General features: G+C 31.7%; 2 protein-coding genes across 2 annotated transcripts in view; both read left to right on the plus strand.

The window, feature by feature from the left end:
- LOC149730876 (uncharacterized) overlaps nt 1-11421 on the plus strand; it is a 34576-nt gene extending 23155 nt beyond the window's left edge. The window contains exons 36-53 of the mRNA XM_089884138.1: nt 417-571; nt 840-1053; nt 1550-1646; nt 2090-2225; nt 2786-2983; nt 3656-3761; nt 4121-4264; nt 4686-4822; nt 5413-5559; nt 6006-6246; nt 6453-6571; nt 7508-7653; nt 8148-8310; nt 8680-8851; nt 9320-9490; nt 9883-10029; nt 10695-10939; nt 11212-11421. Of these exons, the coding sequence (XP_089740264.1) occupies nt 417-571; nt 840-1053; nt 1550-1646; nt 2090-2225; nt 2786-2983; nt 3656-3761; nt 4121-4264; nt 4686-4822; nt 5413-5559; nt 6006-6246; nt 6453-6571; nt 7508-7653; nt 8148-8310; nt 8680-8851; nt 9320-9490; nt 9883-10029; nt 10695-10939; nt 11212-11241 (2768 nt within the window). The 3' untranslated portion in view covers nt 11242-11421. The remainder of the gene's footprint in view (nt 1-416; nt 572-839; nt 1054-1549; nt 1647-2089; nt 2226-2785; nt 2984-3655; nt 3762-4120; nt 4265-4685; nt 4823-5412; nt 5560-6005; nt 6247-6452; nt 6572-7507; nt 7654-8147; nt 8311-8679; nt 8852-9319; nt 9491-9882; nt 10030-10694; nt 10940-11211) is intronic.
- Nucleotides 11422-11847: 426 nt separating this feature from the next.
- The window catches only part of LOC149730877 (uncharacterized), a gene marked incomplete at its 5' end in the record, with an annotated part of 33280 nt that continues 19886 nt past the window's right edge, over nt 11848-25241 (plus strand). Inside the window, 26 exons of the mRNA XM_089885525.1 lie at nt 11848-12150; nt 12577-12701; nt 13042-13178; nt 13236-13338; nt 13515-13620; nt 14023-14108; nt 14518-14630; nt 14859-14994; nt 15433-15605; nt 16243-16371; nt 16843-17004; nt 17564-17764; nt 18592-18633; nt 18701-18771; nt 19208-19316; nt 19877-20023; nt 20332-20515; nt 21153-21279; nt 21712-21828; nt 22088-22225; nt 22409-22550; nt 23060-23173; nt 23495-23612; nt 23926-24059; nt 24320-24399; nt 24835-24951. Coding sequence (XP_089741651.1) covers nt 11848-12150; nt 12577-12701; nt 13042-13178; nt 13236-13338; nt 13515-13620; nt 14023-14108; nt 14518-14630; nt 14859-14994; nt 15433-15605; nt 16243-16371; nt 16843-17004; nt 17564-17764; nt 18592-18633; nt 18701-18771; nt 19208-19316; nt 19877-20023; nt 20332-20515; nt 21153-21279; nt 21712-21828; nt 22088-22225; nt 22409-22550; nt 23060-23173; nt 23495-23612; nt 23926-24059; nt 24320-24399; nt 24835-24951 — 3414 coding nt within the window. The remainder of the gene's footprint in view (nt 12151-12576; nt 12702-13041; nt 13179-13235; nt 13339-13514; nt 13621-14022; nt 14109-14517; nt 14631-14858; nt 14995-15432; nt 15606-16242; nt 16372-16842; nt 17005-17563; nt 17765-18591; nt 18634-18700; nt 18772-19207; nt 19317-19876; nt 20024-20331; nt 20516-21152; nt 21280-21711; nt 21829-22087; nt 22226-22408; nt 22551-23059; nt 23174-23494; nt 23613-23925; nt 24060-24319; nt 24400-24834; nt 24952-25241) is intronic.

Below are 25241 nucleotides of genomic sequence, written 5' to 3' on the forward strand. Positions count from 1 at the left end.
TGTGCCATAAACATTTTATATTGTAGCTCCAAATTAAAGAAGTTATTTCAAATCAATAAAAACGTATTTAAGGTCTAGATACAAAAGGTGTTACCAGTTATAGTACTGTGAGAAAATATGGGACACCTTTAGCACATAATATCCAAATATTCCGATTGTGTTTAAAACAATTAACAACGGTCAATGGGAGTCATGAGGATACAGTCTTATAATTCTTTGAAAGAATGGGATGGGAAAATAGAATGAAATAGTGTTTTTTCTTCCCAACCCTACTTTATGAGCATTGAATTAATTATTTTGAACTCAATAAATACCTTAAATAAATATCCTCAAACTGACATAGAACTTACACAAGTATATTTTCTATATCTATCTGATTTGTAAACAATTTTGAAGTACATATTTCTCTAAATTAGGTTTCTGGCAGATTGATATTTGTGGTCAGAATCGATATTATGTTTGTGAGAAAGACAGAGTTGGTTATACACAGCCATCCACAACTACAATAGATCCAACAGCAAGCTGTAGTAAGGGTTGGTATGGTGATGAAAGTACTGCTGCGTGCTACCAGGTAAGCATTATTATCCCTTTTTCTTCAATTATGATAGCGATGTTTTTGAAATATTTTTATCGAAAAACAGGATATAGCGACAAAACAACAGTTGTTAAAACACGCTCACAGTTCAAAACATATTTACATTTAATTGAAGCAAATTTAGCGAGGTTGCAACACCTAGCAGACAATGAGCCATTTATGTTTTATTATTTACAAGTTAAACTTATAGAAACAAATATACTAGTTCATAACCCCTGTTCCAATATTCAGTTCCTTTTATTAGATCAACAGTTTCACGGATCAAGCAAGTCGCGCGTCGTGGCAAGATGCGTTGGATCATTGTCGAGCACAACAAGCGGATCTCGTTTCAATCCATAGTTATGAGGAGGAAGCTGCAGTGAGCAACTTTGTTGTGCAGGATGGTGTTTTTTCGAGCACTTCCTTTTGGATGGGGTTAACCTCATTAGATGACGATAGTGGTTACGCATGGACCGACGGTAAAATTGTGTTTATAATAATAATAACATTATTGGTCTCTTCGATTACCGTAGCAAAGATTTAAAAAATTTTAAAACAAAAAGACAGGATATAGAGACAAAACAACAGTTGTTAAAACTTGCTTACAGTTAAAAACATATTTTTGCATATTTATATCAGTATTGGGGTAATACGCCAATTTGGCATATATTTTAGGTCCCATGACATGTCTCGTCGAAAGATTTGCATATATAGAATAGTCGAATCGAAACAGGTATCTAGGGCAAAACATTTAACTGCAATTACTCCAACCCAGTTGTCCCATATGGGTTGTCTAAACTATAAGCTATACATTAAAAAAAAATAAAAATAATCACTCACAAAGTTACATACAGGGTAACTTGTAAGCAGGAATAAGGTGTATAAACAAAACATCCGTGTTATATAATGATTGTCATTGCTCTGTCACGCATGAATAAAACAAATTCAATTTATTACCAAACTAATATTTTGTAGGAACTCCTGTTAGTTACACAAACTGGGCAACTGGGGAACCAAGCGACCACAATGGTTTAGAAAACTGTGTTGAAAGTCAGTTCAGTTACTCATCTCCGTAAGTATAACTACTGTAAAAGTTTTTTTTGTACTGGTCTGGTGCTACGAAAATGTAAAAGACAAAAATCAAGTCCAACCAATTGTACAATAAGAGAGATATATTTTGCCTAAATGGCTTCGTCAGTCTCTTACTTCAATAAATCAAGAGACTGACGATGTATATCTTTGTACTGGTATGATGATTATTATTACATATTTTTAAAAACAAATTTAAACTCTTTCCAAAAAAAACGTTCCAAAAAAAACTTTTTTTTTTGTAAAAATAAATGAGTTTTTATTTTAAACTTGGTATGTAACGAAAATATTTTTAAGTTAATTGGTATTATATTTCTCAAACCAAATTTAATCTCTCCCCCCCAAAAAAAATATTATGCTGCATAAATTGTTTTACTAAATATAGTAAATGTACTTTGTTTAATTTGCTAATACACGACATCCCAGGTGGAATGATTTAAATTGTGATGCGCTTCGAAACTGGATTTGTAAAATTCCGAAAAATAAATTTCCTCGTCCCCCACCCACTCTACCACCACCTGGTGGCCAACCATCGACTGAATGCGGACTGGACGAACAATGGGTAATTATGATCCCATAATTAACATTTATGATGATAACTTTTTTTGTCTCTCCCATTACGGTAGTGAAGATTTAAAAATATTTTAAATAAAAATACAGGATATAGCGACAAAACAACAGTTGCTTTACCACGCTTACAATTAAAAAAAAATTTAGAATTTTTTAAAGAAAATAAGCGCGTAGAACTTGCAAAGAAAGTTGAGTAAAGACAACACCCTTTTAGATGGATTTTTGCCACAATAGGGTGCCTGTCACAATAAGCAAAAATCTGAGTCCAAACTTTTCTTGAAATTACACTTTAAGTGTTTAACAGCCATAGCTATGAAACAATGCTTCTTTATCTATTTTATCGTTTGTTAATTATAACGACTGTCGTTTTGCTCTTATTTCCCCTTTTTTTGCTAGGTTGATTTTACATGACCTTTATTGTTGTATTTGAAGGAATAGTATAATTAAAATAAATTTAATTTGCATTTTTTTAATACTTGTAATAATTTATATTATTACTCAATATATTTGTATTAAAACTACCATGATTTTCAACTATTATTAACATTTTAGATTCGGTTCCAGCCAAGTTATGGACTTGACAAATGTTATTTATTTGTTGATGACATCACTGTGGGTTGGTCGTTTGCTGAGAAAAATTGTACGGCTCGGGGTGGACACCTTGTGGCCATTCACAGCGCTGATGAAAACTCATTTTTATTGAGTCGTGCTTCAAAAACAACAGCGAGTAATATGTGGATTGGTTTAAGGGTAAGTGGGAACTTAATGGGTTTCAAAACCTATAAAGTATGTTTTGTGCATTTGAAACTCAGTAGGGGTGTATAAATAATAAATGGTAGGGTGAGGGAAGATGGGACTCCTTTAGCGCATAATATCTAAATATTCTTTAAATAATTAACAACGTTTTGTAAGAGTAGTGGGAAAATAGTTTTATAATTCTTTGAATGTTCTTTGTTTACTACCAAAGGGTAAGAGAAAACAAAACAAAAAGGTGTCCTATCTTTCCCCACCCTAATATATCTGGTTTGTTGGACGTAGGAGAAGTTGTTCATGTTTTAAATTGACCGAACACATGATGTGTAGAAATAGAATATGTGTGTCTACTGTATAAGAAAACGAGCAAGTTTTGACTGTGTATTAAAGTTGTATACATCATAATACTCAGTTGTATGATTCTGTGTGTATGCATTAGGATGCTGTAGTTGAAGATGCAGAATGGCTCCGAGTTCTTCTAGTAGAATCATACATGTAAAATTAACAGCGGGCATGTGGTATTGATAGTTCTTTTTTATTTAACATTTTTTTGTTAAACTTTTTTATTAAAATTTCTTAATTAAATTTTTTAAAAATTTTTTATTAGGTTTTTATTGAAATTTTTTTTCTAAATTTTTTGATTATTTTTATTCAAAATTTTACCTTTAGGTGATGGCTGGTGGAGATGGAACTACGTTTGGTTGGGCCGATAATTCACAACTCGATTACATTAATTGGGCACCTGGTGAACCTAATGGTTATCTGGGGCAAGAAGGTAATTATTATTATATATATTCTTAGTCATAATTAAAACAAAGGAAAACAGATAAAACTAAAAAAAAATCATCCTTTTTTATGAATCAAAGAGATTTATTTGCATTTTAAACTTAGGATGTAACGAGCATATCTTTTTATCAAATATATTTTAATTTTTGTTGTATCCATAAATCATTTGTAACAACTGTAGTTTTACAGTTTCTTTCTGTCTTTTTCTCTTTGTAAACTAAAAAAATTCCGTTAATGTGATCAAAAAACAAAATAAATTAATGCATTTAAATGTAGACAAATCAATTCTATTATTATTACCCCTTTTTTACATTTGTATAAAATATACAACCAATTTTTTATTTTCAGATTGTGCTGAGTTGTCATCAGGTGGGGGATTGTGGAATGATAACAACTGTGGCAAACCATCTGGATATATTTGTGAGAAATATATTGGGTCAGATACTGTGGTGGTTCCCCCTACCCCAGCTGCTAGCGGAGGGTGTCCTGCAGGTATGTTGAATTATTTGTTGAGGTTTCTATTCTATATGGGTTAGGTCACTATTCGATGACTTGGGAAATACCAATTAGTGACCACTGGGTTGGAACAAGTCCATTTAGTGTTTTGGAAACATGCCAATCAGCATTTGTAAAATTGAAAAAATCGTTTTCAGTGTATTCTTTATGATACAAGTTTTTAACCACTTAGTCACAACATTGGCCTTGTAACATGGCTTAGATATGGATATACCACTTTATTGTATATCCTTGGTTCTTGTATTCCAAACTAAAAAAATAGACCAGAGTTGTTTCTGTTTATAATACATTATTTTTAAAATAAATTATTTTATACTAAATAGAAATATAATATTTTATACTACTTGTAAAAAAACACACACAGAATCCCAAACAATATTTTTTCTGTTTAAAAAAGGTTTTTACTCATATGGTAATCGATGCTGGTATTTTGGGGGAGTGAAATCAGATGATAAAATTACATGGTATGATATGCTGGATGCATGTGCTGCATTATCTGCTGAAGCTGTTTCTATTCTTAACTCTTATGAACAGGTAAGAAAATTTGAATGTAACTTGCTTTATTCTCGCGTGTCCAAAAAACGACAGTCGTTATAACTTATAACATGAGTGTTCTGTTTCATACACCTCGTGCCAGCTTTACTTTTTGTGTAATTACTTTTTTGAATTGTTTTGATTTTTTATGTATGGCTGATAATTTGGACAGCCCATTAGTGACTACTGGGTTGGAGCAATTAATGTTAAGTGACTTGCCCAAGGACAAATATGCCCAAAATGATAGCAGCAACGAACCTTAAACCTATTACCTTGGTGAAACAGTGTGTCTTAGTGCACATATATATATATGTCTGATATTTATACATGCTTCATACACATTGTGTCTGCCTATCTTGATATATAAAATCAAAACATATGTGACACATATACATTGTATAAGAATTTGTATTCATGCATTACATTTTATGCGCAAGAATTTATTAATTATAATATCAATTTCAAAGCCTAAAGTTTTTTTTTTTTCTGTCCGCTTTTTATACACAAGAGCTTGCTATTTGAAATATAAATTTCAACCTAATATTTCCCTTTTTATAAAATAATTTAAAAATGGCACTTTTTAAACCCAGGCTTATGTAGCAAGTATGTTGCCATCTGTCAATGGAAACTTGTGGTTGGGTTTGTCCGGTGGAAATGCATTGACGTATCTTTGGAACGATCAATCGGAAGTAACTTACACAAACTGGGACATTGGTGAACCAAATGCATATTACGGAGTGAGTAATCACATAGTTTTTACTTTCAAACTCTGTTTATTAACTTTTACCATTTTCTCCCTTATGTTGCGGGTTAGTAAAAGTAAATTGACTTAATTACTATTAACCAGCTTCAATATATATAATAAGTGACATTCACACCTAATTTATTTCTAAAGTGTTTAAGGTTAAACCATATATATGGTCTATTTTATTCCATTCTACTATGTGAGGTCCTACAATGAGATATGATTGAACATAGAATGATATATATGATTAAAACACAAAATGATATATGATTGAAACAGAGAATGATTTAAGGATACATATGCCCACAATGGTAGCAACAATGAGCCTTGAACCCATTACCTCTGGGTTCGAGGCAGGCGTGCTAACCAACTGTGCTACGGCGCCGGACAAGGATGATATAGGATTAAAACATAAAGTGATACATGGTTAAAACACAGGATGATGCTTGTGTTGAGATGAAATCAGGATCAGGAAATGGTAAATGGGGAGACACAAGTTGTTATTCATACAAAGCATATGCTTGTACAACAAGAAGACAACCTTCATTATCTGACCCCACACAACCATCGTCTGAGTTATGTATAGATGGTTACATACCATGGAGGAATGGGATTTGTTACCAGATTGTTGATCAACTTTCAACTAGAAGTTTAGCATCAGCTGCTTGCCAAGCACAAGGTAAGAATCTAAAGTTACAATATTAAATTTTTGATAAGTTGCATCTAATTTTAATTTGCGTTTAAGTTTATGTAAATTAGAATTTAATGTTACAAAATTTATTTTTATAAATTAGAATCAAAAGTTACAAAATTTGAATTTATATAAATTAAAATATATAATGTTATAATATTTTGTAAAGAAATTATATTTTGAATTTATTCCAGGTGACAGTTACATTATAAGCATTGCTGATGCTTATGAAAACGACTTTTACAAAAGTTTATTCTGGAGAAATCTTCAAAGTGGCAACAACTTATGGCTTGGTCTCACTTTCACAAGCGAGGTAAGTTTTCAACATATAGTAGGGTGGGGGAATATGGGACACCTTTTCGTTCTACTTTCTTGTCCCATTTATAGGAAACAAAGAACATTCAAAGATTTACAAAACTGTATCCTCACGACTCCCATAGACCAATGTTAATAGTTTAAAATACGATCAGGATATTTGAATATTATGTGCTAAAGGTGTCCCATCCTCCCCCACAGTACTCTATTTAACCATTCGTGTGAAGGTAAAACAAGTAGATTAATTAGAATTATTACACTTATTATAATACATCATTACCAAAAGATATGGGTCAATGCTTGATGCTGCTACCATTATAGTTACATGTGTCACTGTGCATACCATATAACGGCCTTTGCTCCAACCTTGTCTTCACTAATGGGTTGTACAAATTGTCACCCACATAGATAAACAAACAAAAAAATCACTGTCCCAGAAAGTTACATGTATGGTAACTCATGAGCAGGCATGAGGTATTAACAGAACACAAATGTTATAACAACTGTCATGACCTACCACATAAGGATTAACAAATTACATTTGTTCATTCACTGTCAGTATTATAACAACTGTTGTTTGATTAACTCGCTTTGAAGCTGACTCCTCCTGTTGTACAGGTCTTGTCTTTACGCACACTTTTGTTTCTATTAGAAGTTTAACCTGATAATATTTAAACATAAATGGCTGGTTTGTCTGCTAGGTGTAGGACTACGCTTATTTTCTTCCAATTAAATGTAAATATGTTTTTAACTGTAAGCATGTTTTAGCAGCTGTTGTCATGTCGCTATATCCTGTCTTTTCTTTCAAAATATTTCTAAATCTTTACTACCGTAATCGAAGACACAAATAAACCCTATTATTATATTAATATTATAACTATCGATGCGAGTCAACGTGAGGATAAATAAGTTACATTCATTCATTCACCACCAGGTGGTAGTAGATGATGAAGGAACATCTGATATCGTGACGTCATTTAAATGGGACGATGGATGGCCCGTTGAATTTACTAACTGGGCGAAAAATGAACCAAATTCTGCAGCTCTTGGTGAAGGTTCAGGTTGTGCTATAATGAACAGGTACTTACTTTATAGTGGAGAAAATATAATAATATAAACATATACCCAAAATTTGGTAACTTTTTTTTAAAACAGTTGCATATTAACTGCAACAAACTTGAAAAAATCTAATATCTTAAAGTTAGGCATGAAAACAGTCGTTATAATCTGAGTGTTCTGTGTAATACACTTGTGCCAGCTTATGAGTTACCATGTGATTACTGGGTTGGAGCAGTTGTCGTTAAGTGTCTTGCCCAAGGAGACATACGCCCATATTTTATACTTGTTACTTACAAGCATGAAGTGCATACACAAACAATTGCCAATACAAATATTTAAGCAGAAATTGTGATAGGCCTGTATATGGTTAGAAAGAAAAAAACTATTTAAAAAAAGGCGTCATTGTTACAGTGAAAGGGGAAAAAAATTTAGGAAAAAAATAAAGACGTCATTGTTACAATAAATAAAAGACGTCATTGTTACAATAAAAATAAAGTTGTGTAATTAATTTATAGTGATGGGACATGGATAGCTATGGGTCAAACCCTTTGTGGAACAAGTTCCAGTCCATATATTTGCAAACAGAACCTTATAACGTTACCAACCACGCCAGACCCCGGTGAAGGCAATTGTGATGCTGGGTTCTTTGCTTACGGAACAAACTGTTATTTTATTGAGGTTTGAATGATTTTAACTTGGTATTTAATATAGATTCAATGGGAATAAAAGTGAATTATGCAAGATGTCTTTATGCGCACTTTTCATTTAAATGGCTCGTTTGTCTGCTAGGTGTAGCGACCACGCTTATTTTCTTCCAATTAAATGTAAATATGTTTTTCACTGTAAGCGTGTTTTAACAACTGTTGTTTTGTTGCTATATCGTGTCTTTTCATTAAAATATTTCTAAATCTTTGCTATTGTAATTGAAAAGACAAATAAGTTTTTATGGTTATATTTTTTTTTTTGTTTTTTTTTTAAATTCTGTTACAAAGTTGCATTATATATAATATTATTTTATCTTTATCTTTTTTTATTTTTGTGCTACAGACAGGTCAGTATTCTGACAACTATCGTTCATGGTATGAAGCATTATATGAATGTGAATCACGAGGCGCATCACTTGCAAGTTTCCACTCACAAGATGAATGTCAAGCTGTTGTGAGCACTATTACCGAAACCGGTCATAATCTTTTCATCGGATTACAGAGTGATGGCTTTAGTAAGTATTAACTTTTTTAGGCTTTGCGAAAACTTGTTCAAAAAGGTACAATGAATAAATAAAAGTTTTTTATTCTTGAGAAAAAAAACTGTAATTATAACGGATGTTCTGGTTACCACGATTATAACTTTGCAGTTGATTGAATTTTCTGTATTGCTGACTATTTAGACAACCCATTAGTGACCACTGGGTTGGAGCAATTGCCTTTAAATGTCTTACCCAAGGACACATACCCAAACAATGGTAACACCATTGACCCTCAAACCTGTAACCTCTGGTTTAGAGGTAGGCGTGCTAACCAAATGTGCCACAGCGCCAGAGATTTTGGTGTATTTCTACCAACAAGAGTTTAGGCATTGGGTTTAAAATAATATGAATTCAAACAATAAGAATGTTGATTAGAGTCAGGTTTGGTAGATACATTTTTCGAGGTGGCAGTATTTGAATTGTACATTATACCCTCCACAGCTGGTTGGAAGTGGTCTGATAACTCACCTGCTGACTTTTTTAACTGGGTTGATGGTGAACCTAATGGACAACTGAAAGGAGAAGATTGCGTTGAGATGTATCCATGGAGTGGAGCGTGGAATGACGTGGATTGTCTGAATGCTCGTGGCTATGTGTGCAAAAAATCCAAAGGTTTAATTTTGCATTAGTTATGCAATATGACATTGTCACTGAATTAAAAGTCCTGAAGTTTAATTCTGCATTACAAGTAATAAATAATGTAACATTGTCGCTGAATTGAAAGTCCGGAAGTTTAACTTTGCATTAAAAGTTAATTTATGTAATATGACATTGTCACTGAATCATGAACATTTTAGAGCATGTTTTGTGTCATTTAAAAGTTGTAAAATAATAGTTTTTTTATCTTAACTAAACTGTAGTAGCAGTACTTAGATCTTAGTTTATTTTTTTTGAGACAAATAAATGTTTTTAAAAATTTCTTTTAAATCAATTATCATAAGTTAACCTTCGTTTCAATCTTCTTTAAAAAATTCAAAAACTATTTAAAGAATTCTAAATTTTAGAGTTGTCCAAATGTGCACAAGTTGACCCAGAAAATAGAATAGAATGTGGATATTTATCTATTGAAGAATCTTTATGCTTACGACGGGGATGCTGTTACGATCCAATTTATTCCAATTCCAATTTCAGCGGGTGTTATTATCCTTATGGTAAGCTCCTTGATTTGTTGACACTAATTTAACAATATAATAATAATATATTATAATAATAACTTTATTTGTTTCTGCGATTACGGTTGTGAAGATTTAGAAATATTTTAAACAAAAGGACAGGATATACAGAAAAAACAACAGTTAATACAAATTTTTCTAAATCATTTTTATTCAGTAACAGTTGGAGCATGTTGAAAAAAGGAGCAAACCTTGTGAAATCCTACTAATTAATACAGCTATTAGTTTTGTTACATTGTTGCGTACATAATATTTTTCGGTATATTACATTTATTTATTATAATCAGTAAAAAACTTGATTAACCTCAGTCACATGGAAAACAATTCAATTGCTCCAACCCAGTGGTCACTAATGTGTTGTCCAAATTAGTTGCCATACATAAAAAAAATGAAAAAAACGTCACCTACAAAGTAACATATATGGTAACTCGTAAGCTGGCAGTAGTGTATGAACACCCGTGTTATAACCACTGTCATTTTGCGGTCATGAGAAAAAAGTAAGTTCCATTCATTTATTCAATAAGTTGGTCTAATTGAAATTCTTTGGTTTGGTTATAAAGACTGTCCTATTCCCGCCATACGAGGATAAAACATGTTTCATTCATTCATTTAAAACCAACTAACTCAAAAACACATTTATCCAGGTACAGATGAACCAATCACGTCCAACCCTCCTACCAACCAATCGGGTGGGTTGAGCGCTGGCGCCATCGTGGGGATAATTATCGGGGTACTTGCCCTCATTGTGATTGGGGGTGGGGTCTTTTATATGATGAGATCTAAAAACACCAAAGAGATATCCTTGCCAGCAATGCCAACATGGGCTTCAACGAAAAGCAAACCAGATGAAAAAGCTGGTTTTGATAATCCTGTTGTCGTAATTAATGAGGTTTGTTTTTATTTTATTATTTAATACAGAAAAATATATTTTTTTTATACAAAAAAATAATTTTTTTTTAAAATTTTGTTGAAAACTTTTTTATGTTCACTTATTTTAATTTCTTTGTATTTGTATTTGTGTCTGATGTATAAAGTCACACTGTAAGCATACACAAGATATTCTCTTGTTTTAAGTTGACAAATCTTTAGGAATAACTTAGGAATAAAGAATAAAATAATTTAATAAATAGGAATTAAATAATAAATATTATTCATTACCAGGAGGTTTCAATTCCTGATTCTCAAATTTGATGAAGAAATCACTCAAGCTTTTTGTAACTATGTGCAATACCTTTAATTTTACAACATTAAAAGTAATTTGGTGTAACAATAATAAAACTACTGTGTGCTGATTCTTATTTACTTTTTCTTAACCATGATTGTGGTATTTTTTGCATTGTTTGTAATTAATAAATCTTTTACATTAAGTAATTAGACTTTGTGCTTGCATAGCCAGGTTAATGCATGAAATTAAACAACATATGTAGCAACGTGTGAAGGTAGCACTGTGAATAATTAATCTGTACTGTTAGGTGACTGGGTGTATTTAATCAGTGATATATATTGATATGTGCTTCTGAATTAATATGCAGTGTACCAGAGCATGTTTACAGATTGAGTGTGAAAAATTTGGTATAAAAAATATATTCAGATTTTGCTAGAGAATGTTTTGTTTTTTATAAATTGTTTTATCAATTTAAAAAAACAACAATATATACATAAAACTGAATGTTTTACCTAAAAAAGAATATTTTTTTATTAAAACAGTGCTAATAGTTTATCATTGTGTGCCTGAATAGCGCCAAAAGTTGCGTTTTTCAAGCAGCTTTTAGTTGCCAGTACTTGGTAAAATAACTTTTACTATCAACAAGCTACAAATACCAAGCGTCATGCTTTGGCCTTTGGTGGTGTTTGTTTTATCTATTGCAGCAACAGGTAATAAGTCCGTGTTATATTTGCAAAAAGTTGGAATCTTACATTATTTCTCCAGTTCAAGGTCAAGGTCAATGCCCTACTGGGTGGTTACTTCATGCCGATAAATGTTGGTATTTTTCCGACCAAGCACTTGGCCATGAGATAGGAATGAGTTGGGCAGATGGGGAATCCTGGTGTGAACAGAATGATGCAAACCTCGCTGTCTATGCTACAGCAGAAGAAAGAGTATGTTTAAAATTTTTTTTTCATAGCGCTTGAAAGTTTTTTTCAATATCTGTCAAAGATAGATATACATAAAAAATATATCTATCCTGTTTTTTTTACGATGTTGTATTTTTCTAATAGCTTTTGAAAATCATTTTTATTATGTCTAAAAAAATTTTTTTTAAATATTTTTGTATTAATATTCTTATGTTAGAAAGTCTTATATTTCTTCCCTGTTGTGCCTAGGATCTTCCCCCATTAGAAATATAGAAGATTTTTACCTTGGTTTAATTGAAACATGATTCTGCAGAAATTGAGGAAATACCTATTGTTTTGAAATAACAAAGGTTTATTGAATAATAAGTTTAACAAACGTACATTGACCATCAAAAACTTTAAGCTAATAGTTAGAGCACAGTTTGAATTTGATTTAAATTGAACTTTTAGGATTGGGTGTTCAACAATTATCTTGTTAACTGGCAAGACACAAAATGGTGGATCGGTTTAAATGATTTACAAACGGAAAATAATTTTGTTTGGTCAGATGGAAGTACTTTAGGGGCAGGCGTTCCGTAAGTAAATATATATGAATCACTTTTTATTACTTATGACTTGGAACATGTGAACGGAATTCAAAATTTTAATGCAAATGAAAGTTTCGGATCAGCGTTGATAAAAAACATGCTGAAGATAAAACAGTACAAAAGAGGGGGTTTACGAAGACAAAAATTGACATTTTTACAACCAAATAATAAAGTAAATCAGTCTAAATATTGTATAAAAAAGACGGTTTATTTAAAACATTCTCATGACTTTATTTGTAGTTTTATTTAATATCATGAAAATTGCCTGCAATGTGTGAGTATTTTAAAATTTTTGGAATAAATTTTATGTTTTTTCTATTATTTTTAGCGATTGGAAGCGAGGCGAACCAAACAACTCTGGCCAGGAGCATTGTGTTGAGGTTTGGGTTACCAGGGGTTATCAAGGAAAATGGAATGATGTCAGTTGTGATAACATTAATCCATTCATCTGCAGCAAACCTACTGGTAGTTTTTAAAATGAAATTGTGTTGTTTAGTGTTAATACTGCTGCTATTTTCTTAGGGGATACCACCAGTTGTCCAATAGGTTGGACACAAAATGCGCAGAATTGTTACAAAGCTATGTCATCAAGTTTACAATGGCAAGAAGCTACTGAAGATTGCCGGTAATTTGGTGTAGAGTAACTTATTCAAAAACGTTTGACTACATGTAATTAAAGGTTTAGATTAAACAGTGTTGGTTTATAACTTGCAGAAAAAGCACATCTTAAATTATGGTTTACAACATGAAATATTTTAAGAGGGTAACATTTTAAATAAAATTAAAAATTTCTCTGTTTAGCAAGCAAGGCTCTTTGTTGCTTTCTATTGCAAACGATGCTGAACAAAGTTTTGTGTCAACTTTTATTGCTGGCTCTGGTGATTACTGGCTTGGATATTCTGATGTGGTAATGCTTAAGTTTTGTTCCTATAATAGTTTATTTAATAAACAAGAGGTTCCACGCCAGGGCCCAGTTGGTTAGTGTGCCTGCCTCTAACCCAGAGGTAATGGGTTCAAGGCTTGTCGCTGCTACTATTCTGGACGTATGTTTCCTTGGGCAAGACACTTAACGACAATTTCTCCAACCCAGCGGTCACTAATGGGTGTTCAAATTCAACCATGCATAAAAACAACATAAAATCTCTAAAAAACAATCACCCACAAAGTAGCTTTTTTTTCACAAAGTAACATACTTGATAACCTGTAAGCTGTCACGAGGTGTAGAAACAAAACACACGCGTTATAACGACTGTCATTTTCTGGGCACGCGAGGAAAAGGTCAGTTATATTCATTTGATATTTACAACAGGATACACCAGGAACATTACATTGGTCCAACCCTGCATTAGCACAAAGCACGTATGCGCAATGGGCTTCAGGACAACCACTGAGCAAGTGAGAGATAATTAAATATAATAATAATAACTTTTGTTTGTCTCTTAGATTACGGTGGCAACATAAGTTATGTGCAATTAATTAAGTGTGTACATGATAATTTTTTACAAAACGTAAGTTAAGTGTAAATTAATAATAACATATCATAACTTTATTTGTCTTTTCATATATTAACGTATTCTTAGGACTTAAAGAAAAAGTTTGTAAAAGGATAAAAACCATACAGAAATATCGGTCATTATGTGCTATTGGTATTCTTTTACCCCATGGTACTACTAATACAAAATGGGTTTTAATACTTTTGTTATAACACCATATACTGTTACCTCATAACATTTTTTTTATAAAAACATAGTAAAAATTAAGTTTGTAGTAATTTTCTTGTGTAATTTTAATACCTGTTTTACAGAACACCATATGCTGGTAGCACATGTGTCAAAGTAACTCAAGAACTTGGATATAAATGGAGTGAAATAAAATGCAGCAATGAATTAAAATATGTTTGTCAAAGAGGTCTTGCAGGTAAATTTTAAAAAAAATTGCAAACATTTTTTTAAGTGTAAATGATATATTACTAATGACTGTCTGCACCCATTTTGTAGTAAATTAAAATAATAATTTTAAAGTAATCAATTTTGAGGTGGAATTTTCTGTTTTATAATTTATCTATTTTAACATTTATAAAATACATCACATCATTTAGGAATGTAACTTTTTATTTTTGATTAAAAATACCTTTTTCTTCAAAAGGCCGTTGTCCCTATGGTTGGACATTACTTGGGAGTAAATGTTATGAGTTTGTTATCAACGCAAATCGTGCACAAACTTGGTATGATGCAAATGGTCTGTGTCACAAGACTGGTGGAAAACTGCTGGAAATCTTAGAGTAAGTGAAAGTATGAGATTTTAAGTTAAATACTAAGTAATACAATGATGATTGCATTTAAGCACATTATTTGTTTCATATACGTAATATGATCGAATGTTACTTGCTCTATTCTCTTGTGGCTGGAAAACAACAGTGGTTATAACTTATAACATGAATGTTCTGTTTCATACATCTTGTGTCAGCTTACGAGTTACCAGTTTTCTTTATGGTGTTTTTTTGGGACTGTTTTTTCATGATTTTCTCAAACGCACTGACCACTTTGCCACGACACCGTAAAAATCTTCAACAATTACACCTTAACAATTCACCAACAAAGTAACATATGTGTTAATTCATAAGCGGGCACAGAGTGTATAAAACAGAACATCTGTGTAATAATGACTGACTTCCCCCACAAAGATAAATAACTTACATTTATTCATTCTTTCAATTTAGTGCAACTGAGCAGGGAAGGATAAACAGTATGTTGGAGCAATATCAGGACGCTGGCTTTCAAGAAATCTGGTTAGGAGCATCTGATGCCGCACAAGACGATACTTTCCTGTGGTCTGATAATACTCCAATTGTTTATTATGATTGGGATGTTACTATGCCACAAACTGTTCCAGGTAATATTACTTAAGTAATTCTGTATAACTTACTACATGCTACAAACACATAGCTAGTTATATGCATGTCACAAATTAATCCTAGTATGGCAGACAACTAGATGTAGAGATCACGCATATTTTCTTCCAATTAAATGTAAAAATGTCTTTAACTGTAAGCGTGTTTTTACAACTGTTGCTTTGTCACTATATCCTGTCGTTTTCGTTTTGAATATTTCTAAATCTTTGCTACCGTATTTAAAGAGACAGATAAAGTTATTGTTTTTATTGTTATAACTCCAAGAGTTATGTTGCATTGTGCTATTTCATTTCTGCTGTGCTCGCTTATGAGTTACCACATATATACCCAAATCTGTAGGTTATTCATATATAGTAGGGTGCGGTAAAATAGAACACCTTTTCATTCTGTTTTCTCATTCTATTTGGTAGTAAATATAAAACATTCAAAGTGTTATAAAACCAAATCTGCACGACTTCCATGAATTTTTAATTAATTGTTTCAAACACAATCAATTTAAAACACAGGAACACGAAGTTCCAGTATATATTTGAATAAATTTTGTCCTCATTTTGTATTTACAGCTAATTACTTTCTAAATCAAGTTTTGCAGTACTGTCAATATGTCTTTCTTTACAGGTAGAGATGATTGTGTGAGTATTTACACCGGAAAAACTTCACAAAACTGGGAGACATCAAGCTGCTTCTATTTACGACCGTACATTTGTGAACTACCAGAAGGAACAACTATATCTGTGGATCCTAATCGTAGGCAACCATATATATATATGTATATGTGTCATAAATGGAATAATTTTGTTCATGAAACAGATTTTGTTGACAGTTTCTGAAACACTGTATGTTACTTATTATGCAAATTTTGGGATTCTAAATATAAATATTTTTAAATTTTTCTAATAAAATTAAGTTGGCCAGAATAAAAGGCATCACAAAGCCTTTATTCTATTTTTTTGGGTTAGATTTGGCTTTAAACTGTAGAAGGGTGGGGGGAGATGGGACACCCTTTCCATTCTATTATTTCAGCTCATTTGGGAGTAAACAAAGACCTTTTAAAGATTTATTAAACTGTATCCTCACGACCCCCATAGACCATTGTCAATTATTTAAAACACGATCAGGATATTTGGATATTATGTGCTAAAGGTGTCCTGTCTTTCCTCACCCTACTACATACTAATTAAATTAGTTAGTCCAACGCAAAATCATTAATGTTTTAAGCTGTTTCTGGAACATGTGACTCGGGCTGGAGACATTTTGGCAACAATTGTTATTTCATTGGTGATGCTGAGAAACAACAGGCTGATGCTCAAAGTTTTTGTGCCAAAAGTGGAGCGACGTTAACAAGCGTGTTTAATGAAACAGAACTCAGCTTCTTAGTTGGTATGTATCCTAATCAGTTTTCATTAACATAATAACTTATCTGAGTTAGTATTATTATACTTGCTTCTACATTTAAGATTGAATAATACTGCTGTTAAATTGATTATAACTTATTCATTACTACAGAAAATTCTTTTTTTTAAATATAGTGACTGTTTATGTCATGTATGTTTTCAAGTATTACCGACCTATATTAGCGACCACGCTTATTTTTTTTAATTTAATATAAATATGTTTTTAACTGTTAGCTTGTTTTAACAACTGTTGCTTTGTCGCTATATCCTGTCTTTTTATTTTAAATATTTTTAAATCTTGGCTACCGTAATCGAAGAGACAAATTTAGTTATTATATTATGTTATTATTAACTCAAATAGTAACATGTTTTGTAGATAAGTTTTTTTCTTTATACAAATGTAAGTAGTTTCAATTAAATGGGCTTTCCATGCATTGGGGTAATGGGCCAAATCTGGCCTAAATCTCACGTTCTTGACAAGGACCTCACCCATAAAGAATAAAAAAATTAAAATAAAAAACTAGTTGCACTATTTTCATTTTTAGGTCATGTTACGCAAGACAGTTGGATCGGCTTAACTTACACAAGTGGTTCATATATATGGATGGATGGAAATGATTCTCCATTCAGAAATTGGGATCTTACACGCCCCACCAACCAACCATGCGTTAAGATGAATGATATTGGTATATGGATTGATGTGGCTTGCACTGAACTCTACACGTTTGTCTGCAAGAAACCAGAAAGTAAGAATTAATAATTAACACACCAGATAGTAAATAAAACTTTTGCATTAACAGGATTGATTACCAAATATCTTTTTTGCATTAGTGCATTTTTACAGTGACATTTTCTTGTATTAAATAACATGAATTTATTTATATCTTTATAATCACAAAGGCGAGACCATATCCATTAAAACATGAAGAAACAGGAATTACCACTAAAATGCACATAAAAACTATATAAACAAAAAATATATCCTACATGGTAAATATTGGTTTTCATATAAGTTAAAAATCTTATATTCCTATCAAAAAAAATTGGGCAGTTATTCATAAGTTGCTGACATTTAATGTGATGTAATATTAACATACAATGTCTGTGCTCAGTGGGCGTCGGTTAATTGACATACCTGGTACCATGCACAGCTTTGATTATTGTTTGTTTAATTTCAACTCAATGTTTGATGAATGCAACTCATGGCGGTGCTGCCTCCATTTGTTAGCTTAGTGACGCATAATAATATGTTGTGCAATAATTTAATGCGAGTTTCTCCATTAACAAACGTAACCGTGATATTTAACATGAATCATTGTAGTTTTTGTACACATGTATGTACTAAAGTAGGTAAAAATCTTAATAAAGGCATTTTGACATTTGATTTTACTCAATTGTTATATACCAAGTTTAGTATGTATATAATCATATTTAACTACTAAACTAGCATTTACTTCTTATTTTAGCTATAAAAATGAAGCCTTATTAGAAAAAAGTCTAAATATGCATTGCCCGTTGGTTACATTAAAAAATAGTTTTTAGGATCTTGGTTAAAAAATTGTTTTCCTTTTAGTCCCCACTTCTCCACATGAAGTCACTCTACCTCCCACTGGTGGTAAGAATTTGTTATGTTTATGTTTATCTATCAGAAAATTATTTTTGTTCTACTTGTTTCTATATAGATCCAACAGACGTTGAAAAATGTGGTGGCAATGGCTGGTTCTCGGATCCGGAATCTAACCAATGTTACTTGGTAAGTTTAGTATATTTTATCTATGTATTTTAAGCTTGTTTAAAAATATTTTAATTTATTTTTTTTACAAAATACCTTTATAGTGATCTTGTTAAAAATTTGTTTTCCGCTTTTTAATTTAATTACCTCAAATTGAAAAATGTGAATAATACGTTTCAAGAATGATTCTTTTTTAAATAGCAAGAAAATCAATTGTTTTAAATAATATGTGCTTACTCTGTTGTATAGCATTTAGTTACACTTATTTTCTTTCAATTAACTGTAAATATGTGTTTTTAACTGTAAGCCTGTTTTATAATTTTTAGTGTAAGTATGTGTCTTTTCGTTTAAAATATTTTAAAATCTTCACCACCCTGATGGAAGAAACAAATAAAGTTATTATTATTATATTCCAATTTGCAAATTCACCACTAAGTAACATTGTAAATATTTCAAGGTTAATGCACTGCAGTTGCGCACATGGTTTGATGCTAGGTTTGCTTGCCAGTATCAAGGTGGTGACTTGGTGTCAATCAACACACCAAAAGAACAAGCTTTCTTATCAAGTAGGTTCATTAAATCAAAATTCTTGGCATGAAAGTAGTGGTTACATAGGACTTACCTCTTACCCAGAGAATACAAAGTTCATGGCTCGATGCTGCCACCAGTGTGGTTGTGTGTCTTTAGGCTTAAATATAATTCAGCCCAGTAGTCACTAATGAATTATTTAAATTGTCAAATAAGAGTAAAAATGAAAAAAAAACTTTTTTAAAAAGTCTGAAAAATCAGTCGCCAGTTTATAAGGATAAAAATGTGCCAATTATTCATTAAATATATGAACTAATATGATGCTGATAACTTACTTTATCCTTGGGTGGCTAGAAAACTATAGTCGTTATAACATGGGTGTTCTGTTTCCTACACCTCCTGCCAGCTTACGATTTACCATGCAGGTTACTTTTTGGATGATTATTTTTTGGGGATTTTTATGTATGGTGATAATTTGGACAACCCATTAGTGACCACTGAGTTGGAGCAATTGCCGTTAAGTGCATTAACCAAGGATACATATGCCCACAATGGTAATTTATACTTCAATACGTACACAATATACATGTTATTACAGGGGTGGTTGGAGAAATTCCTACAGTGGCTGACTTATGGGCTGGTGGAAATGATTTCAACAGCTGGAAACACGATATTGCTAATGTGATTGACCAGGGTTGGATGTGGTCGGATAACTCACCATTTAATTATTTGAACTGGAACGACGGTAAGCGTTTAATCCGGAAATGTTTTCTTGTTTGTTTTTTTTAAATCAAATAAGGGGATTTTAAAAGAATATAGAACTTATAACTAAAGTGGCTTTTACTTAATTTTTAGGTATAGCAAATTTTTAACAATTTTTAATATGTTTATAATTCCCTTCTCTTCCCTGTTTTAATCAGTTTGATCCCTGCTACTGTATTCGAAAATAAAAATAATTATTATGATATGAAAACATTAGTAACAAAAAAAAATGAAAAAAAATAATTTAACTTAATTTTGTAACTAAAAAATTTTTTTCGATTTTTCGCTCAGGTGAGCCAAATAATTCCGGTGATGAAGATTGTCTTGAAATTTACCTTGCAACTGGAAGGTGGAATGATGTTGATTGTTACAGCTATCGACATTACATGTGTGAAAAGACTGGCATAACAAACAGTATCATTGGAACTGATGTAACAGACTCGGACTGCAAAAGCAATGAAGCATGCTGTTTTAAGTAAGTCAAATTTTGTTTAAACATTTTCCTACAGTACCTAAAATAACACATAATAATAATAGCATTAGGAACCTTTTTTTTGTCTCTTGGATATCGGCAGCGAAAATTTAGAAATATTTTAAACGAAAAGACAGGATAGTGGAAAAACAACAGTTGTTAAAACACGGTTACAGTTAAAAACATATTTACATTTAATTGGAAGAAAATAACTACACCTCGCTACACCTAGCGGACAGACAAAACATTTATTTTAATTAAGTTAAACTTTAAACAGAAACAAAAATGTGCTAAAGCTAAAACGTTCGCTAAACCCTTGCTTGTTGTTTTTATAATCAGTGAAATAGTTTTATAGTAGATTTTTATGCTGTTTAATTAAGTCAAATTCAGTTTACAAAATTTTCCAACAGTAGCTAAAACCTTGCTTGTTTTTTTTTATAACCAATAGAATAGTTTTATTGTAGTTTTTCATACAATTTTAAGTTAGTTAAATTTTGTTAAAACATTTTCCTACAATAAAAACATTCGCCAAAATCTTGCTAAAACATTCGCTAAAATCTTACTTGCTTTTTTAAACCAATGTAATTTTTTGGCGGTTTTCCCTTAAAAAAAATATTCTTTTAATTTTTTGTGTTTTTAGACATCTTGGTGTTGAATTTGGTGGTGCAATACCTGACAGTGCAATAACAGCATCATCAGTTGCAAGTGTATATTTCAATGCATCTCGTGGGAGGTTGAACACACCGGCAGATGTTATTATTATCGATGTAAATGTTTAATGCATTGGAGTATATGGATGTTAGAGTTATTATTCTTATTTTATCGTTAAAGTTAAAAATCTTAGCTGTTTTTAGTCAGTCACTACTTTAGTGCATTTTGCATGTCTATGACATTTTCTAAACTTTCTAGTTTCTAGGATTGCTTCCTTTTATATTACCTGTTTCTGTTAAATGAATGTATCGTATTTTCCTCACAAAGGCAGTCGTTATAACTCAGGTGTTCTGTTTCATACCTCGTCCCCGCTTTTTAAGGCACCACATATGTAACCTATTTATGAGACCCCCTTGGAGATAATTAAAAAATCTACAGCAAACCTCTTTGTTTAGGAAAGCATGTTTAGCTATGGATCAAACAACAGTTTTCAATTTATGTTTCTTTTTATGAACCTTACACACTACTAACAAATGAATGAATTATAGCAGGATCATGCGTTCGGCACTGGACATGGTTGTTGGACCCCGAAAGGGGGCGATCCGAATCCGTATCTTCAAGTTGACTTTGAAACTCACAATGAGTTAAAAGGAATTATAACACAGGTGTGTGAGGATGTAATGGTGAAAGTGTAGTTTTCTCTTACTTATAATAACTATATTCGTCTCTTAGATTACGGTTTTTAAAAGTGTTTTAAACGAAAAAAAGGCTATAACGACAAGACGACAGTTGGTAAAACATGCTTACAGTTAAAAAATTTTACATTTATTTGGAAGAAAATAAGCGTGGTTGCAACTTCTGGTATATAAAGCTTTAATTTTATTTTATTAGAAGGAAGAATTATTATTACACTTATTATTACAGGGAAGAAATGGTCTTATTCAGTATACAGAACGCCAATGGGTGAAAACATACAAGATAGCTTACAGTCAAGATCCAGATAATGTAGGAGCAGCAGTTGTGGATTGGGAATGGCTCTCAGATTCAACAGGAGCTCCAATTGTTAGTATTTTTTTACAATTTAAATCAAATAAATAATTAAATATTTAAATTTTTAAATTTTCCAATTTTTATTATTTTTTTCCAATTTAAATCAAATATAGAATTAAATCTTTTTAGATTTTCCAATTGTTTGTATTTCTTACAATTTAAGTCAAATATAAAATTTAATCTTCAAATTTTTAGATTTTTAATGGAAATTCTGACCAAGACACACAAGTTACTAACCTGTTCCCACGACCAATCATTGCCCGCCATGTAAGGTGTCATCCAGTTGAATCAAAAGACAACATCGCGTTGAGATTAGAATATATTGGGTGTCGGGCATGTAAGTGGTATATGCTGTTAACCCATGATAATTTTATTTCTCTCTTGGATATATTTTGAACAAAAAGACAAAATATAGCGACCAAACAACAGTTGTTAAAATATGTTTACAGTTAAAAACATATTTACATTTAATTGGAAGAAAATAAGCGTGGTCGCTACACCAAGCCCACAAACAAGCCATTTTATGTTTAATTATTTTCAAGTTAAACTTCTAATAGAAACAAAAGTGTGTGTAAAGACACAATCCGTACAGTGTCCCAAATTTAGGCATAAGGGCATAAAACAAATAAATAGCAAAACTTTTGTACTGTGCTGGTCCATTTCGTAAGTAATTGAGAATTTACTGATTTAATAATAATATTAACTTTATTTGTCTTTTCCTTTACAGTAGCGGAGATTTTAAAATTTTTTAAATGAAAAGATAGGATATAGCGACAAAACAACAGTTGTGAAAACACACTTACAGTTAAAAACATTTACTCAGATATAAACTTCATATTTTTACAGCGTGTTTGTTCAAGATAGGAATGAACTCGGGCTATATTCAAGACAACATGATCTCGGCATCTTCTTTTGCTCAAGGAAAGGAAGCAAAACAAGCTCGTCCTCCAGTAGATAAGGGTGGGTGATTAACACTAAAATGATGAATTAAAAATAATGTTAAAAAGGTTAAATTAAAGAAAAGGTAAATAAATATAAATACTGAAATGGTAAAAAAGATAAATTGACTCATACTCATTTTAAAACCTGTTAAATCTAGACTTTTTTTTAATAAAAAAAATCTATTGTCTATTTGTAGGAAATACTAATTGCGTTTTAACAATAAAATCACCGTTGTTAGTCTAAAGTATAAACCAAAAAACTTCATTTGTTTACATTATTAAAAAATGATGTAACAAAAACAAATTTCAATTTTTTTTTATAATTTTTCCATTTTTGTAGCCGAATGTCTTGCTAATGCAAAGGATGATGGAGAAAGTTATAGGGGTTGGATCTCAAAGACTCAAGATGGAACTGTTTGCCAGAAATGGTCGTCTCAAACTCCCCATTCACATGACAGGTTTCCTATTTATGTGTTTTTAAAAATAATTCTATGTTTACTCTTTTTTTGGGTGCCTCTCAGTTTTTGGGTAGGTTTGAGGCCCAACCCTGTAACCATTGCTGATGTATGTGCCCTTAATCAACAATCTAAACGCCATTTTCTCAAACCCAGCTAGTCTTTGAAGTTTAGGGGGTTGCCAACATTTTAAGCTGCACATAAAAAACAACTAAAGATACGTATGTTCTTTATTGCCTAAACTTTCAGTAAAAAATCACGCACAAGTTAAATATAACATTGAAATTTTTCCTACATTGATACTTTCTTTTCCCAGAACACCACAGAATTATCCAGACTCTGGTTTAGTGAGCAACTTCTGCAGGAATCCTGATGGTGAAAAAGGTCCATGGTGTTACACTACAGATCCTAATGTTAGGTGGACTTACTGTACAGTACCTGTTTGCCCAAGTAAGTGCATAATTTCAACCATCAATATGTAACAATGTGGGATTTAATATATTAACTGTTGCTAATGGAAATAATTTAAACCATGTAATATGTAATATAAAATGTGTAATAAATTTCATTTTATTCCGGCTTATTTTGCATATCAACAATTTGATATCTTTATTAATGTTGCCTTTATCAGTGTTTTACCTAGCTAAACATTAGATCTATATTGGAATAACAATGCATTGCTGCATTTAAAAGTGTTTGCTTATATAAAGGTTATGTTGCCGCTGGATGGACACCTTTAACTGTAAACGCAGCTCAGTGGGTTCAAGTACAATTTGATTCTTACTACAAGGTGAGCATGTAGCCATGTTTTTTTTGCAAGTACATAAGATGCAGTTTTTTATTACCGTTAACCACCACCATAGCACAGTTGTTAAAGCATCGCTTTGTAAATGGAGGATACTAACTTGTGCCATGGCACAGTGGTTAGCGCGACTTCCCTTGAACTAGAGGTTACAGGTTTAAGTCCCGTCGCAGCTACCATTGTGGATGTATGTGTCCTTAGACAAGATACTTAAAAAATGATTCAAACCCAGTGTTTTCCTATGGGTTGTATAAATTTTCAGCCATACACTAAAACAACTAGAAAATCACCTAACATTTTCACCCACAAATTTACATATGATACCTTTTTTTGTCCTAACAGTAAGGATAAATAAATGATCATTACCGTACATTGATCATTACCGGTGTTATTTAAATACTGTATTAAGATATTTGTAATCAGGTATCTGGCATCACCATGTACGGAAACACAGCAACATATGTATCTCAGTATGTTTTCCAATTCAGTGATGATGGAATTAATTTCTCAACATATAAATCACAGAATGGAGATGAACATGTGAGTAAATGTTATGTATATACCAGAGTTTGGCTTGAGTTCTTTACACAAACTTTTTTTCTAATTCATTTTGCAAACCCCATATGTTTAATAGTCCTTCTCATTTTTTTCTACAGATAACTATGGAAACTAAACAGTATATGTATCATAGTTTTACAAACTTTTCAATACCATTGTGTCCTTGGGCAAGACTTTACCTGGTAATTGTAAGCGGGCACGAGGTGTGTGTAAAACAGAATCCAGTGTTTCAACAACTGACATTTCCCCACCGCCTGAAGAAGAAGTTAAAA

Source organism: Ciona robusta, chromosome 9 (assembly GCF_009617815.1).
Source record: "Ciona robusta chromosome 9, ASM961781v2".
NCBI lineage: Eukaryota > Metazoa > Chordata > Ascidiacea > Phlebobranchia > Cionidae > Ciona > Ciona robusta.